The sequence below is a fragment of the Penicillium expansum genome (assembly GCF_000769745.1).
Source record: "Penicillium expansum strain MD-8 chromosome Unknown contig369, whole genome shotgun sequence".
Taxonomy (NCBI): Eukaryota; Fungi; Ascomycota; class Eurotiomycetes; order Eurotiales; family Aspergillaceae; genus Penicillium; species Penicillium expansum.
The window spans coordinates 83,050-100,069 of record NW_015971462.1 but is presented as its reverse complement, the minus strand read 5'-3'; the positions used below and the strand labels follow the sequence as shown (position 1 = coordinate 100,069).

General features: G+C 47.0%; 7 protein-coding genes across 7 annotated transcripts; 4 read left to right on the top strand and 3 right to left on the bottom strand.

Moving 5' to 3' along the window:
* Positions 1–2,124: 2,124 nt before the first annotated feature.
* On the top strand, positions 2,125–2,361 carry PEX2_107050 (uncharacterized protein; the record flags this gene model as incomplete). The annotated part of the gene is made up of 1 exon (XM_016747973.1): positions 2,125–2,361. The coding sequence occupies one exon, from the start codon at positions 2,125–2,127 to the stop codon at positions 2,359–2,361; it is 237 nt and encodes a 78-aa protein (XP_016594184.1).
* Positions 2,362–2,957: 596 nt separating this feature from the next.
* Positions 2,958–3,773, bottom strand: PEX2_107040 (aminoglycoside phosphotransferase family protein; the record flags this gene model as incomplete). Its single annotated transcript, XM_016747972.1, has 1 exon — positions 2,958–3,773. One exon carries the CDS (start codon positions 3,771–3,773, stop codon positions 2,958–2,960), a length of 816 nt encoding a protein of 271 aa, XP_016594183.1.
* Positions 3,774–6,711: 2,938 nt separating this feature from the next.
* On the top strand, positions 6,712–8,487 carry PEX2_107030 (Zinc finger, CCCH-type; the record flags this gene model as incomplete). The annotated part of the gene is made up of 5 exons (XM_016747971.1): positions 6,712–6,909; positions 6,967–7,014; positions 7,070–7,370; positions 7,433–7,788; positions 7,849–8,487. 5 exons carry the CDS (start codon positions 6,712–6,714, stop codon positions 8,485–8,487), a joined length of 1,542 nt encoding a protein of 513 aa, XP_016594182.1.
* Positions 8,488–9,508: 1,021 nt separating this feature from the next.
* PEX2_107020 (MBL fold metallo-hydrolase) lies at positions 9,509–10,432 on the top strand (the record flags this gene model as incomplete). Its single annotated transcript, XM_016747970.1, has 1 exon — positions 9,509–10,432. One exon carries the CDS (start codon positions 9,509–9,511, stop codon positions 10,430–10,432), a length of 924 nt encoding a protein of 307 aa, XP_016594181.1.
* Positions 10,433–10,635: 203 nt separating this feature from the next.
* On the bottom strand, positions 10,636–11,366 carry PEX2_107010 (glutathione S-transferase family protein; the record flags this gene model as incomplete). The annotated part of the gene is made up of 2 exons (XM_016747969.1): positions 10,636–10,918; positions 10,981–11,366. 2 exons carry the CDS (start codon positions 11,364–11,366, stop codon positions 10,636–10,638), a joined length of 669 nt encoding a protein of 222 aa, XP_016594180.1.
* Positions 11,367–12,171: 805 nt separating this feature from the next.
* Positions 12,172–15,230, top strand: PEX2_107000 (glycoside hydrolase family 35 protein; the record flags this gene model as incomplete). The annotated part of the gene is made up of 5 exons (XM_016747968.1): positions 12,172–12,715; positions 12,781–12,904; positions 12,957–13,065; positions 13,125–14,925; positions 15,013–15,230. The coding sequence occupies 5 exons, from the start codon at positions 12,172–12,174 to the stop codon at positions 15,228–15,230; spliced, it is 2,796 nt and encodes a 931-aa protein (XP_016594179.1).
* A 141-nt stretch (positions 15,231–15,371) lies between these two features.
* On the bottom strand, positions 15,372–16,614 carry PEX2_106990 (putative glycosyl hydrolase; the record flags this gene model as incomplete). The annotated part of the gene is made up of 3 exons (XM_016747967.1): positions 15,372–15,783; positions 15,834–16,090; positions 16,144–16,614. 3 exons carry the CDS (start codon positions 16,612–16,614, stop codon positions 15,372–15,374), a joined length of 1,140 nt encoding a protein of 379 aa, XP_016594178.1.
* Positions 16,615–17,020: the final 406 nt, after the last annotated feature.

The window sequence follows — 17,020 nt, the reverse complement described above, 5'->3', positions numbered from 1 at the left end:
TAAATGCACAATGGTTTCATCAACGTTAACATTCGGAAACAGCAATTCCATCATTGCTAAAGTAATACTCGATCAGATGGATCTCTTGGCCTGCGAAACATGCTGTTTGCTACCAGCAGTCTCGGTAAACACCAGCTCATCTCTCTCCCAGATCAACTCCACCGCAGCACCTGCGGGGCCCGCCACAACCGTCAACAAAGCGATCTTGAGTAATAGACCAGACCAAGAGACAGTATTGAGGAGGTGGATGTGAGCAGCGGTATACAGCAAAATAGCTTAAATTAAAACACCCGCAGAACAAATCATATAATCTCATCGGAGGAAGACATGGACATCGTCACCGATATTATTAACCGTCATCCCGGACCAAGGAAGAGGAATCAAGAAAACATTGGCCGGGTGAAGGGAGCCTAGGAAACGGTCTTCGAAAAGAACTGGCACCACAACGGTTGCCAAAGAGACGACCCATGACACAATGTGTGACAAAGATGCATTGGCAATCGCAAATGCGTAGACCCAGCGTAAGCTAGACATGGATTCCCGCTGGTTGTTTGAAAAGAAAGGAGATAGAGTAAAGTTTGCGATCGGTATCATAATTGAAAAGTACGCTGGCCTGCCAGAAGGCAATGGCGATCTGCTTTAGGTCCACGGAAATTACAGAGGTATTTTAGGTTGGTTGATTTGAATCCATTTTGCGCGTTGTGGAGGAATTTGTGGGGCTGCGGATGCTTCCGCCTCGGCCCTGATCTTGGTCACAATCCTTGATCTGCATGGCAAAATTGAAATATTCTATTCAAAAGATAGTAGCAAAAATACTTTACAGTATCTAATTTACAATGCAGGAGTCATGGGCCCCATGTGACCTTGGGAAGACGCATTGAAAGGCAAAAAGAGTCATACCACGAAGGTTATACTTCTAGACCTAAACTGCTGATAAAAAAACCAACTATCTGCCTTTTATGAATACTTGGCGCTGAAAATTTTACTCCTTGTCGACTAAAAGCACAACTCTGGCTCATTGCGATGGGTATATATTTGAAACGAAGCGGCTATGATCGACTCGTTGGTGCAAATTCTTCAACTACATTGTGGTGGATTTTCCATCCACTCTTTGTTAGTGGGAAAGCCATTACTCTAGCTTAATATGGTTTCGCTATCACATCATTAAATACAATAACTTATTGGCTAGTGGAGATCCAGCACTCTCACAAGTTCTGATCCTAACAACTTGATTTCAAATATATAACCCAACACCCCACGCAATGAGCAAGCTTTGTAGGTCCTTCAAAGATCATTTGACCAACCAGAACAATTATGAGTAGACAACAGCGGTTCCTTCAAACTAAAATTGCATCCTCGATCGTCACCAACAGCGCTACTTGGATGATCTCTGTTCTAGTGAATGGGCCGTACTTTTTGTACACTAGACTACGAACCGTAATATTAACATAGTGCGCTAGTCGTAAGGGAAGCAGCCCATCAAATCAACTGTGACTGAGACATAGACCCGAACGCTAACTAGTTCAAATCTTGTGTCAAAGTACTGTGTACTCTATCCATGGTAGTGTTAACCTGATTGTACCCTGAAGTCCAATGAACCTTGGTGCTAGCTTGGGCAACCGGTAAGCTATCCCACCCCTTTCCAAAAAAAAGGAATATTGTCCCTATAACGCGCTGGGTTATATTTGCGTGAAATACGATATGTATCGCTAGGCAAATGGTGGCTTGTCCATCACATGTGGACGCCTACACAGTTAGTGCAAGCGCTGGCGTAAACTAGATGTAGGTAACAAGGCCTCTCTTCCCTCTATAAAATCGACATGAGACCTGAATTTTTCTTGAATCCCAACTCCTTCTAGCTCTTTCAATTTTCTCTAAATTTCTTTCTTTTTATTTTTGTCCTTAAAACTTTGCCCTCTCATCTAATCAATCCGATTGAATCGGCCCTCACTATTCGTATTGGTGAGACACATGTGTCTTTGTCCGCTAAAATGCCTCTTCGACCAAGCTCCGAGATCGCTGCCCAGTACGAGAACTATTCAATCTATGTCGTGCTCAGCAGTCGAGGCGCTGCCCCGAGCTTCCACTAGGGTTTGTTCATCCCAACCGCCACTTCCCTGGGGGATGTGTGGCACGCGACCGACCAAAAGCGGTGGCTGGAACGTCACGCCCCGGTCCTCCACCAACGTTCCCTTCTCTATGAGCCTTGCCCTTGCTTATAAGCTCGGCTCTATCAGCCCCAGTGCCTTGGGAGCGTGCAAAGGTATCCTGGACGCAGTCCCTCCCCTACGGCTACTCCCACTCCCCCAACACCAGCGAGCCGTTTTCATGCCGAGTCTAGGTGAAGGACGCTCTGATTGAGCTCCACAAGAACGGAATACTCGTGCTTACGCGGGGTTTTTCTTAGGCGAAAAAAATGCAAGTACCTCTACTGACATTTACATACCAAAAATACAAAAAATAGTTTCCCTGGGAATCGAACCCAGAACCTTTCCGGAACACACGTTCATCACGCTTGTTAACGGAAAATCATAACCGCTAGACCAGGAAACTGTTGTATGTTTGAGCAGGATTTTTCTTTGATTCAACACAAGTAGATCGACCAGGCAAATTCCCACAAGGACGAGGTAGAGGGAGGTACAGACAATGCTGAGGTGGTAAACTATGAAATGAATTGAATTCCTACAGTGAGCAATTTAGTCTCATTGAGGCGAAACTCTTAAAATGGTGTACTCGTCACCATTGGGTCATCCTCATGAGAGGGCCATTTGGCAACCGAGTCGAAAGGTATTCTAGAAAGAGAAGACCGGAGAGAGGGGGAGACGGAGAGAACAAGTGGTCTATGCATGTATCTATCTGAGCTATGATCCTGCCACATGGCGGATGCTACATGCATCCTAAACAGAAATGAATTTTGCTTTCTGCTATGTGAAAAGCACAGACGACGTACATCGGCCTTAAAAAGGGCCTGATAAATCAGATAGCATATTCTCCACATGTAGCTCGTCCCGGTAGCCCGCAAACACCCGATCAACCACACCAGCCAGCCACCGAATCAAACTGCGCACCGTATCATGCATCTTGGTATACTCCCAGTACTCTGGGAAAAAGCCCACATTCTCCCAATCAACAATGCCGGTGATCTTGCCGTTTCTGGCAAGAATGTTCCTAGGATTTAGATCCCTATGCGTAAAGACGATCGCGTGTGAAGCAGTATGCGACTTGGCCGCGTGCCTTCGAGCATCATCGGTCATCATTGCAGTCAAATAGTTATTGAAGTCGGTTTCCGTTTGGATGCGCAATTTCTTTGACTGGCTGTCAGGGATGCGCCAGTCCAGGATCCCGCCACCTTCCGAGTTGCAGATTTGAAACTTGCTGACTTCGTTGGGGATCGCTCGCAGCTCGGCGACATACTGTTTGATGTCTGTTACATCGTTTTCCACTTGCTTGTCCGTCATCGTATTGAGTAGCTGGCCGATTGGACGGCCCGGGACTTGAGTCATGAGCAAGTGTGAAGCATCAGGGGTTTCCAAGACATCAATTGCCATCGGCGCGGGCATTTGAGTGAATTTCTCCACCATGCCAAGAGCACGGGCCTCTACCCGATATTTAACTGCCTCTTGCGGCTGTCCCTTCCGTAAGTACAGCCCAAAGGGCAGCCGTTGGACCCTTGGGGAAAGGGATCGCCCATAGAAGTAGGAACCAGCCAAGAGGAGCTTTTCATAGGCTATGGCTCGAACAGAATGTGGCAGGGTGGTCCACATTCGTCTCATGGTGCGAAATAGCAGTGTGGGCAACAATAAAAACTGAACCTGCTGTGCACCTAAGGGCTATCAGAAATGACTCAGGAACAGCGAGGTTCAAACATACCAGGGTCATCCCGTTGTTCTATCATGTGCCTCCGTGCCTCAATCCAAGCCAGTGACTTCGAAAACATGGCATGAAGCTCGAAAAGATCTTTGTGGGGGATCGGAGTTTGAATAGTGGTCTTATCTTCAAGAAGCATCATCTTCGCTGATGAAGCAATGGGCAATTCAGCCCGAGAATTGTACCTGTATAGGTTGGTGTTGATGCTATACTTATACCGAAGTTAGTGTGCACTTGGATAAACGATTCGATGGTGACCTACAATTTGTCTGTGGAGTTAATTGTGCTGGTCCCAGCTCCGAAATTTAAGCGAGACCTCGCCAGTCTGTACAAGCTCGAATGCAGAGGCCGATACCAGCCAGACATTATCAAGTTTCTCCACTGGCTGTTGGCTCAAAGAGAGGATCGACTGAATAGATTCAATGGAGGCATTTGACAAAAAAGCGTGGAGCATCGCGGATACTCGACCCTTGTGTGTACCGGTGTCAGCAAACACCTTGTGATATAGAATGAACATACTTACCCCCTCAACTAGATCCGGATTGATCAATACCCGTGGTGGAACAATGTTTATGAAGCGCAGGTCAGGATCCTCTGGCGACTTGAAGTGTGTTTGCGTGAGGCAGCAGCGCCCCCCATCTCTTTCATACACCAGCCGCTCGGTCTCAGCGGACAACCCTGTTGCTACAATAGGCCGAACTACGCGCTCACGAGTCAGGAATAAAATCAAGAGAGATTTATTTGGACATAGTTATGTTGTGCTTACAAATTCAGACTAGATATTTCCAATCTGAGAGGAACTCCCAAATTCTCAATGTTGAGACAGATTGTGAGGTGCCTTCGATCGCCGTCTCTCGCAAAAGGTAGCGAGCTGCTTCCTGGGCATCCAGTGCATCCAGTGCATCCATGAGAAAGGCGCCTAAAATTGAACGGTCTGGATGCGGCAGCTCGGTGATAGCCAGGAGGGCTTGCTATTGAGGACATTGATGCTCCTGGTAAAAGAGCTGGGAAGCCGAGCCCCGGATATTGCATGGAACCGCCATGATAAGAGAACTGGGGAATCGCCTGGCACCTGGAAGGTTAAATCCTGACAGATATTTACGAAAACAAAAAGAAAAAATGGGAATATGAGAAAACAAATTACAAAGGAGAGAAAGCAATGAGATATACAACATAAGCCTAAGACGTCTGGCGCCGGGGTTTGTTTGGTTTGGTCTCTTGGAGATCGGCAACGGGTGACATGACACTGTACATGCTTAAAATTTAGTCCTGAAGTCTCCTGAGAGATTGATATTCTTGGGTTTCCTCTGCTGCTTTTTCGTGTCTTTTTCTGTTCTTTGTATCCTCAACTCTAGAAAATAGCAAGTTCTCGCTAGCAACCACATCTTCACATCACTCTTTCTTCCCCCATTGAGCGGGCGATCATAGCTACAAGATAATGTTGAATGCTCTGTATCATAACCAAAATCAATAGACACAGATACAGTCACTGTTATAGGGACGCCCTACACGAAATTTTAGGAGAACGACATCGGAATCTGCGCTTCATCTGTTGACTTCTTACCAGAGTACAGTCGACGGGCTGTTCTAAGTAGAACTAAAGACATGGCATTGGAAGCCGAGCAAACCATTCAGCATCGATTAAAGAAGATGTTAGAATATGGCCCAAAGCCCACCACCTACGGTATTTCTTACGGACCATCACATGGGGCATCAAAAACAGGTCTTGGCAATGCACCTTAACCAGATATTTGATATATCGGAGGTCAACCAATTAGCCGTACATTACTATATTTCTTTTCGTGTAGTTAGCACACCGTTGCAACTACCATAAAGTACTATTCTCATAAGAATTTTTCATCCGCACTAGAAGCAACGGAGTACTTTCTCATCCCCATCTACTATTGCAGTTGCAGTCTCTTCGGCCGGCCCTCCCCATGATCGTTACAGGGCAATATCGAAGATCTTCAAGTAAATCTCTTCACCTGCCCGCATCCCAACAAAAGTGCAACGCTCTAAAATAGTATTGTCCCCTGAAGAAAAATGTATTTGGTGTAGGATCAAAACCTGAAATGAAAGATTGTGTTAGGCAAATAGGTCTGCTTTTGTTTGCTATATACATGCATATGGCGGCTGATAGGCGTTTGTTTGTAACACGCGGATTAAGTGTTTCAGATATGGGAGCTCCTCCATGTATCTGCTACTGGCGATCACCTCATACTCTTTGCCAGAGCCAGATTCGACAGGTACTCAAGACCTAGGGAGTCTATGCCTCGAAGACCCATGGTCCCTTAGTATAAATGGCAAATCATCATAACATGATGGGAGATAGTCATCACATTTAGTTTATTCGTGATTTACTGGAGTAGCTCCTTGCCTTTTTGTTCCCATATGTGTCGCATGTGAAAACATATTCATTTTTTTGGGTAGCAGAATATTGTCTCAGCCAATATTTGAAATTTCACCGAAGGTCTCAAAACAGCAACTCCTCAAAATAGGGAATAGCAATGATGATTCGCATGGATGTTGCTCGGATAGGAGTGAGACCACTCAAACGAAGGAGTCGTGTTGTCGCTAATCTATTTTTGGTATTTTTGTGGGGAGTATGACACGTGATACGACTAGCGTTTTACATTGTCCGTGAGGGTCACCTGATGCCTAACGGTTATTGACCGCCCAACAAGCCAAACAGACAAACAAATTTCCCCACTATAGCTCTCCATCTCACCTCGCAGCTTGCAAAATCGATCTTCTTCTTCCAAATCCCAATCGAATGCTGGCAGCTTGCGTTGAATCAACTTGGCTTATGGGACTGGCACATGCCGTCCCGATACCTCCGACAAGATGCTGAGGGATTCTGATATAGATTCCTTGAACGGGCACCTAGCTTCCTTATCGCGTGAGCAACAAAAGCAACATGACAATCTACAGGACTTGCTCAGCCAGTTCAAGAGTTTGTTAGACGACTACAGCTCGCTTAAGAGCGACTACGAAGAGGTTAAAGAAGGCCGAGAGAAATACAAAAGACAGGCCAGAGGCCAGGTAGGTGTCGACAGGCTTACAGAAATCCCAAGAGCTAGGAAACTGACAGCCGACCAGGATCGTAACCCTTTTGTCCTTGTCCTTGTTGACGGAGACGGATATCTCGTGAGACTGTCTTATTTTACTTGTATTCAATAAGTTGACTAACGCACCTCTTTAGTTCAAAGAGCATTTCCTAAAGCATGGTAGCGAAGGTGGCATTAATGCAGCCCGCGAGCTGAGTGACTCTGTCAAAGAGCTTATGCATTCGACAATGGGAATGCAAGCGGAACAGTGTCGTATCATGGTTCGTGTCTATGCAAACGTTCTCGGCTTGTCGAAGGCGTTAGCACGAGCTGGACTTATGGGCCACGAGGCTCGATCCATGTCGCCATTTACTTCGTCATTTACCCGTGCGCAAGAGCTATTTGATTATGTCGATGCTGCAGAGAAGAAGGAAGGCAGTGATTTCAAGATCAGAGGTAATGAATAATTTGGGCATGAATGGTTTTGTTATTGTACTGATATGTTCTGCGACATCAAGAAATGTTTCGTCTCTTCGTGGATCTCAACCAATGCCGTCATATCTATTTTGCCGGCTGCCACGACACTGGATACGGCTCCCTACTGACGCCCTATAGAGGCAGAGGTGACCGTATCACCCTCATCAAAGCCGCTGGTTTCCATCGTGAATTCGAAGCCTTGGATCTCCCTATCAGAGAGTTGCCTTCGGTGTTCATGTCTACCCCTCTACTAAACAGCAAGCCGCCGACAGGCCCGGCAGCCTCTCCGATTATGACCAAATTCAATGGTGGAAACGGTGTCCCCCACCTTTCAAACGGCTCAAATGGTACGAATGGTGCAAATACCACCAAGCCAATCTGCAAGCACTTCCAAAAGGTATTGATTCCAGATCACACTATTTCATCGTGAGCAAGTCGTTGACTGATATTGACCTAGGGTATCTGCAAATTCGGCAACGGCTGCAATAAACAACATGTTATGCCGAACCAGTCATTGAATCATCAACCGTCGCCTAAGCACTCAGGTGCAGGTGATTCACCTAAACAGTTGTGGGCTTCTCCTACTGTCGTCGGTCGCAGCGAGGATTTCCTTAGATCCATGCTCCCCTTGCCGAGCATCAAAACTGAAGAATTCATTCCAGTCAATAAAGATGGGGACCGTATCGACCCATACTATCCTCACCCGTCGCCTGAGGCCTTCGACGAATACCACGCTCGAGCCAAGGAACACAAAGTCTGCAATAGCTATCATCTGTCGGGAGAATGTGGTGACATGAGCTGCACATACGACCACAGTGATGTCTCTAACGTGATCGTTGAGGTTTTGCGATACATGCTCCTCCAACACCCCTGCACTCGGGCCGGCGCTTGTCGGTCAATCAAATGCTACATGGGTCACCTATGCCAGAAGCCCGGATGTAAAGCCGTGAAGAGCTGGCAGTGTCGATTCAACCAAACTGCTCACACCCTTGATCTTCAAATCGCTCGATGGGACGTGCCAAGCGACCAGAGCGAAATTGATCAATGGTCTGTCAGCGACGCTTCTATCGGGGAACGGTCGTCGTATGCTTTCTAATCGATCAAAATCCCGACCAACAAGAAATTTGCAATCCATACCCACAGACGATCTCGCTTAGCTGGGATGTCTTTGTATGTGTGAAAGTCTGCGACTGCAAGGACAGTTGCTTAACAAAACAATGGGTCGATGGCTAGCACTAAACAAACAGATTTAAGAAAGACATTTCAATGCGCTAGAAGGAAAGTTGAAGACAGTCATTTCACATACAAAGTTTCAATTTCTTGGTAACCACAACTATTTCCTGATCTATTTTTCATAACCGGTAATTCATGTGGTAGATAGCTTGAAAGCACCAACCTCTTATTTTCACTGTCCTTACCGTTAATCTAAGAATTTGATGATCTCCGCATAACGCTTATTCATGACCAACCAAATAGATGCCCTCATTGATATAAAGGTGAGTCCTGTCAAGGGCTGTGATGTCTGTTTCCTACGGAAGGTGCAGGCCAAGTGCTTACATTAGGAAGGTACGTGGATTGGGGGTATAAAAGGAGTCCTCCCACCTTTCCTCCTCTTCTCTTCTTCTTCCCTTTTTACTCTCAGTCCTCTCGACCTCCATCTCTCCGTAGCCCCCATTAGACAGCGCTGGGAGAGGATCCCGTAGTACATGGGTGCCCCATGCATGAAGATATCAACATGACCAAGTTGTTGAGGCCCATGCAGTTCCGCACCCAAATCAAACGGGGCTTTCTCGTGTGAGTTCTTTGACGAGTGACTGAGCTTTTGGGGTTCCATAGTCACTTGACGAGTCCCACGGAATACATGGGGGGTGTTTTACTACATCCTCATTCATTGTATGTTTATTTACTAGATAGCCACCGAATAAATGATCTGAGACGCGTAGGTTTGAGTTATACTAGTGGATAGAGTACCAAGCCGTGACTGTATACGAGCTATTCTGAGTGGCACTGATGATCTGTAAATACGTAATTCCAACCAGCCAAGCTCAGTACAGTCGAGGAGGCACAACTTAAATTCATTTTTACCCAGAAAGAAATTCCTTCAACTAAACTTTGATATGACTACTGATATGGAACCGAAGGTGCACCCCTTCTTCGAGACCAATACTTGTTCTTGGCAGTATGTGGTAGCCTGTCCTGAAAGGAAGGAAGCCGCCATCATCGACCCGGTGCTGAATTATGATCCCGCGAACTTCGTCATCGCCACCGAATCAGCAGATGAACTTATGGAATGTGCTCTCAAGAATGGATATGCAGTCACTATATTTCTAGAGACACATACCCACGGAGATCACCTCTCAGCCGCCTACTACATCCAACAAACTCTCTGGTCCCGCGGGCAACCCAACGCACCGATCTGTATCAGCGAGAATGTCAAGATCGTCCAAAGCCACTTCGCACAGAAATACCAGATCCCAAGACAGGAAATTGACATCGCCTTCGACCACCTCTTCCAGCCCGACGAAGTATTCAACATTGGCGATGTGACTGGTATCACCCTCCACCTCCCAGGACATACACCGGACCACGGAGGTTACAAAATAGGGAGCAATATCTTCACGGGAGACAGCATGTTCAATCCAGATGTTGGCAGTGGCCGATGTGACTTCCCAGGTGGCGATGCTGGGGAACTCTTCCGCTCCATGAAACGTCTCCTTTCTTTCCCACCAGAAACGAGATTATACACGGGCCATGATTATCCTCCCTCCAATGAGCACACAGAACGGGACCCACTACCGTATGTTACGGTCGAGGAACAAGAGAAGAAAAACATGCACATAAAAAATGGCTCGTCAGAGGACGATTTTGTGAAGTGGAGGTCTCAGCGAGACAAGGAGATGCCTGAGCCTAGGCTTATACACCAGGCTATGCAGGTCAACGTGCGTGGAGGTAGAATGCCAAGCAAGTCGCATGGTGGAAAGGCATATCTGCTATATCTGATCGATGTCCCGAAGGTTGTGGTAACCGGAACGCGAAAATAGGTGGTTGTGGGAGAATGTGAATGTGAATTTGATATTTTGAATATGTTCCCAAATATGTAATGAGTGACACGGATAAAAAAACCCCGTTATATATATTTTACACTAGAGGTTTCGATTTTTTAATCAGTACGAACTCTGGAGAGGGCTCGCTGATTGTAGTCCTCATTTACGCCCTGCTATTGTATAGCCTCAATTCTGAATGTTCACTTTTTACCTTGGATCTTGATGTACGCTTCCTGGACTTCTTCCCTTGTCGCCATGAGCGCAAGCCACTTCTTGATAAAAGGATAGTTGTCAAGCGAAAGGCCAGCGAAAGAATACAAACGCACCCAGGCCTCGAAATGATAATCAACGGCAGTGACCCGACTGGGCAAAATACTCTCACCGTGAGTCTTCATCAACTGTCCTTCGAGAACATCATAGCAGCGATAGGTCTGCGCCGTGTATCGTTGCAGCGCATCCTCATTCTTCTGTGGGTTAAAGTGTCTGAGAAAGACAATAGTAAGCATGATTTGGTGATCTGTTCCACATGCACGAGAGCAACCAACCTAAACCAATTTGTCTGTCCGCTCATAGGACCAAGCGTTGTCAACAAGAAATACTCCCACTTTTCAAAATCTACCAGATCTTGCGCCGAGTCCCCCGACGGACCGATAGTATTACCATTGTCATACACACGGCGGATGTAATTCATGCACGCGCCGGATTCCCACGCGACGACACCGGTGTTCGGATCTTCAATGGCCGGAACGCGCCCGTTCTCATTAACTTTGAGGTACTCTGTGCCTTTCACGCCGGTGTTCGGATTGTCGCTGAAGTCCCATTGCTTCACTTCGAATGGGACGTGGAGTGCCTCAAGCGCCATGGCGATCTTCACCGGGTTTGGGCCCGTGGCATGGGCGTGCAGGATGAGTGGCTTGATATGTGTGGACATTGTTTGATGATACATTTGATAGTTGATGTTCTCCAGATGATGTGGAAGGGAAATTTCTTTTGAGTGGCTCATAACAAGGCAGATAGGGTGGCGAAATGAGATCGGCATGATGTAATTTGGCTAGTACAACCTGGGGTAGTTGACCGAGGCGATTTAGCCTGATTTCCGGCAAGACTCAGGAATATAGAGGGGAAGAGTCATTAGACTCAATATTATTTGGCTTATCACTGCTGGAAAGATTGACAGGTTGTAGTTTTGCCGGTGCGTTTGTGAATTGGCGAGATCTTCCTTCAATGGGATCAAAGCTAGCAGCCGGCTCGCTGCCTGGGGTATGCGGAGTCGGCGTTGTTGATGCGGGGGAGGTAAATGCAAAATTCAATCTACAAAACCAAAAAAAAGCTCCCTTTCAGAAGTTCTGCTTGTGTTGTTATTCCGATCGGTTTCCTTGTGTGCTCCCTGTGGGCAACAATTCTAGCTCCTAGTTTATATGGTGATTTCAATCATCACCTCTGAATCATGTGGTTCAACACGTCAAGAATATTCACCTTGCTTTGCGGAGTTGCAACTTTGGTGTTAACCTCTAGCAATAGCCATGCTCAATCCGAAACCAATGGGTTACAGGATCTGGTGAGTCTTTAACTACCCTGGTCGCACCATTGTACTAACGCACTACTGGTAGGTGACATGGGACCAGCATTCTATTATAGTACGCGGTGAGCGGCTCATGATATTTTCCGGAGAATTCCACCCATTCCGCCTTCCAGTTCCAGATCTTTGGCTCGACATATTTCAAAAGATAAAGAGTATGGGCTTCACCGGCGTCTCTTTCTACGTGGACTGGAGCCTTGTTGAAGCGAACGCGGGACATGTGATTACCAACGGGATATGGAGTTTGGACAAATTCTTCGATGCCGCAAGCCAAGCTGGGTTATACCTCATCGCTCGACCGGGGCCGTATATTAATGCAGAAACCACTGGTGGTGGGATACCTGGATGGGTTTTACGAAAGAAAGCGGTTATCCGGTCTGATGACCCCGAATACTTGAATGCGACAGCAAATTACGTGTCGACGCTGGGTGAGATCATTGAAAGGGCGCAGATCACACATGGTGGTCCGGTCATCATGGTTCAGCCAGAGAACGAGTACTCTACATGGCCTGGAGTGACTGATTTCCCGAATGACATGAATCGGAATTATATGGCATACGTTGAACATCAGCTACTTGATCAAGGTATTACTGTTCCTTCAATCGTGAATGACAATTTGGTTGAGGGATACTTCGCGCCGGGGTCAGGGCAAGGTGCAGTCAATATCTACGCTATAGATTCATACCCAATGCGCTATGACTGTAAGCTTAGTTACAATGTCCTTTCTGCTATGCGTCTTTGAAGGCTGACATTCCTTCCTCCTTAGGCGCAAATCCCAATGTTTGGCCTACTTACAGGTTTCCATATGATTGGCAAGTCACGCACGAACGGCAGAGTCCAACAACGCCCTTTTCCATTGCTGAGTTCCAGGGGGGCTCTGGCGAGGGATGGTAGGCCAATTCTATTACGTTTACCAAGTGAAGGGAGCTAAAGTAATTATAGGGGAGGCGTGGTTCAGAACATGTGCGGCCAATTAGTCAATGAAGAGGCCGCCAGAGTTGTGTACAAGAACAACTACAGTTTTGGTGTAAAAATCTTCAACATCTACATGGTAAGTGTGTAAAACATCTTGATTTCATGCTTCCATATTTATTGTGGCAATCTTATCAGACTTTCGGTGGAACCAACTGGGGTAACCTCGGCTATATGGGCGGGCACACATCATACGATTACGGTGCAGCTATCACGGAAGAGAGGGCAATCTGGCGTGAAAAATATAGCGAACAGAAACTTGAGGCGAATTTTCTCAAAGTTTCTCCTGCTTATCTGACGGCAACTCCCCGTCTTGGAGTAAATGGTACCTACGGCGCACCCCCCTCGATAGCTGTGACTGCTCTCCTTGGAAATGGCACGCAGACAAATTTCTATGTTGTTAGACATGCCGACTTCACTTCAACCGGCAGCACTCAGTACACTCTCACACTGTCGACAAGCATTGGGCACGTCGAAATTCCCCAGCTGGGAGGCTACCTGATGCTGAACGGACGTGATTCTAAATTCCACGTCACAGATTATGATATTGGCGGCATCAATCTGATCTACTCCTCTGCAGAAATCTTTACATGGGCGCGTGGATCAGGTTCAGCTCGTGTGTTAATTCTATACGGAGGTGCTGGAGAAACACATGAGTTTGCTCTGCCTAGTCATCTTGGAAAGCCGACCGTCCTCGAGGGACAGGGCCACGAAATCAAACAGCGCGGATCTGCTTGGTTGGTACAGTGGCATGTTACACCAGCCCGAGGCATCATTCGCGTAGCAGATCTTCAGGTATATCTGCTCTGGCGGAACGAGGCATACAATTACTGGGTGATGGAATTGCCGGAATCAAGTCCGATTGGAAACTTCTCATCGCCATCAAAGAGCCTGGTAGTTGTGAAGGCCGGATACCTTGTCCGCACGGCTGATCTGATAAACAAGCAGTTGCGACTGACAGGAGACGTCAATGCCACAACAGAAATCGAGATAATCTCCAGCCCAGCTACTAAACTTAAAGGCATCACCTTTAATGGAGAAGTGTTACAAACATCACAAACGTCCAATGGGAACCTCTGGGGAACTGTTAAATACGACCCTCCGAAATTGGACATTCCCGACTTGTCCAACCTGGAATGGAAGTCTATTGATTCTCTTCCTGAGATTAAGACCTCGTACGACGACTCAGCTTGGACACCCTGCACACGAACCTCAACACACAATCCACGGCAGCTGGACACTCCGGATAATCTGTATTCCATGGACTACGGATATCACACAGGGTCCTTGTTATACCGTGGTCATTTTAACGCCAATGGCCAAGAATCCAATGTGTGGTTAAACGTATCGGGTGGGCTAGGATTTGGACATTCCGTGTGGTTGAATACCACATTCCTTGGCTCATGGGTCGGGTCGAGTGCCAACTCCTCAGTTGTTCACAACATGTCGCTACCATCCGTCTTGTCGCACGGAAGCCCGTATGTAATCACGGTTCTCATTGATCACATGGGCCAGGATGAGGAGGCCCCTGGCACTGATGCAATTAAGTTTCCACGAGGAATTTTGAATTATGAGATTTCGGGTCACACCCAATCCGAAGTGTCCTGGAGATTAACGGGTAATCTTGGGGGAGAGCAGTATCAGGATCTCATCCGTGGTCCTCTCAATGAAGGTGGCATGTATGCTGAGAGACAAGGTTACCATTATCCAAATCTGCCAAGCTCGAAATGGGTACTGTCAAACCCAGTCACAGATGGCTTACCGCACGCAGGTGTTGGATTTTATGCCGCATCCTTCCAGTTAGACCTCCCTAGTGGATGGGATGTCCCAATGAGCGTGGTGTTCAACAACTCAATTCAGAAGAATACTGAGGGAAACACCCAAGGCAAAAATTACAGATGTCAGCTGTTCGTCAACGGATATCAATTCGGAAAATACAGTATGTATTCCATCCAAAATTTGGTTCATTGGGCATGGTTCCACGGCTCTGACTCGCAATCCACTAACTCTAATTTTTTCAATTTAGTCAACAACCTCGGCCCCCAAACGGCTTTCCCCGTCCCAGAGGGTATTCTCAACCACGGAGGGAACAATCACATAAGCTTGACATTGTGGGCCCAGGATAAGCAGGGTGCAAAACTGGAAGGGTTGAAATTGGTTCCCACTTCCGTCATTCGGTCAGGCTACAGCAGACCTCAGGCCGCCCCGCAGCCCGCCTGGAAGAAGCGAGCACAGTCATACTAGAAAGCGACAAGCGAATTTTTTGAAACTTGGACTTGTAGTTGGTATATGTGCAGAAAGAATAATCTATATACATGAAATGTGTTGGAACCCCGTGAAGTTTGATAGCCGAGATAAAATATGAAATGGCGCTAGACTCCATCGCTAGTTACCCAATGCAGCAACAGCGGCGACCAACGCATCAAGGGCGGCGCTATGTGTCGACGCATCTACCACTGCGTGGATGGGACCAGCCCAATTGACGCCGAACTGTCCCTGCTCATTGCGATCATTGCTCCAGATGCTGTTCGCACAACTGCTTATCACTTTTCGGTAAATATCTTGAGGGGATACTTTCTGTAACTTCCGTAGGTTGCGAATGAAAATACCCTTGAATTGTGTCCCATCTGGGAGACATTGCGGCTCACAGAATTCATGGATGATATTGTTCGAGTCGGCTAATGTCGCAATGGCTGCCTTTGCAATCTTGTTGGCTGAGAGTAGATATGTGTTATTGGGCGCCGCTCTGTTCAATTCCACAAGCCCGCCGAGGACAACTCCTTGATTGTATGACCATCTGCTGAACGTTAGCTAAAATGAAAGACCATCGGAAAACATAATTCGTACATAGTATCTCCATTGTTCTGGCAGTTGTCCATAAGGCCATCATTGATCGTGCCATTTTCACTGATGAAGGCCTGTGTTGTGAACCAATCCCATTCCTTCTGTGCCCAGCGAACATAATATTGTTTTCTCTCGGGCACTCGGTTTGCAAGGTGTGCTGCGACAGACAGAAATAGCTCGTTTGTAATTGCGTTGACATATGTGCTGTTCGGACTCCAGGGAAGACCGCCACCACCACAGTGGGTACCCCATGCGTTCGCCTAAGAAGAATTAGCACATTTCCAAAAAAATATAGATCCGAAGCTATAAATACCAAGCTCTCGAACATTCCCTCAGCCAGTTCCAGGTACGTCGCCTGTTTTGTGACATCGTATGCGGCAATCCATGCAAGGGCCCACCATCCATCATCGTCATAAGCTTGATCGAGCCACTGGCTGGCATTTACAGAAGTTGATAGTTGGTTGCCGCGAGTATAAACAGTCTTAGTCTCAGGTCCGGGATTCGGATTCGACACTGGCCCCACGTAGAATGTGTTATTGAAGACATATGTGGCTGTATCCATTACTAATGGGTCAAAGGCAGCTAAATCTGCAATGGTATTCATGCAGCTTGCACCATCCCACCAACCACATGTGTCCCAAATGCCACTTTGGGGGTTATACCAGCCCTGAAGGGTCTGAAGCGCATCGCGTGCTCTTGTTCTCGCGTCATCGGCGACCGCGTTTGCGGTCAGCAGCAGCGAAACAAGAAAAGGGGCCAGAAGACCGTGCCGCAAGAACAACATGGTTGGGAAATGACAAAGGAAAAGCAACCTATTGAAGCGGAGATACGAATTGGAAGAACATATTCACTTTAAGTAAGACAGCTGTGATGTTCAGACCCGGGTCCTAGACACATTACGGCATATCTAACCAAATATTTGTTGTACATTCTTCCTACTGTAGTGTCTTGATTGGCGATCAAAATCAAGCTGGCCCACTATAGTGGATCGCTAGGCCCCTGATCTGCATTGATCGCCTCGTTGTGAAACTGAAACCCGCCCAAACCACGAATATGTATGCAGATAGACGGCAATTTAAGGAACCAGCCTTGCAGGAAGACTGGTTCCATCTCGATCAATTTGTCGATTTCATATTTCCTCCCATCAAGGGGGGTGTCTATTCACCAGGTTGCCGCTGTACAGACGTTGT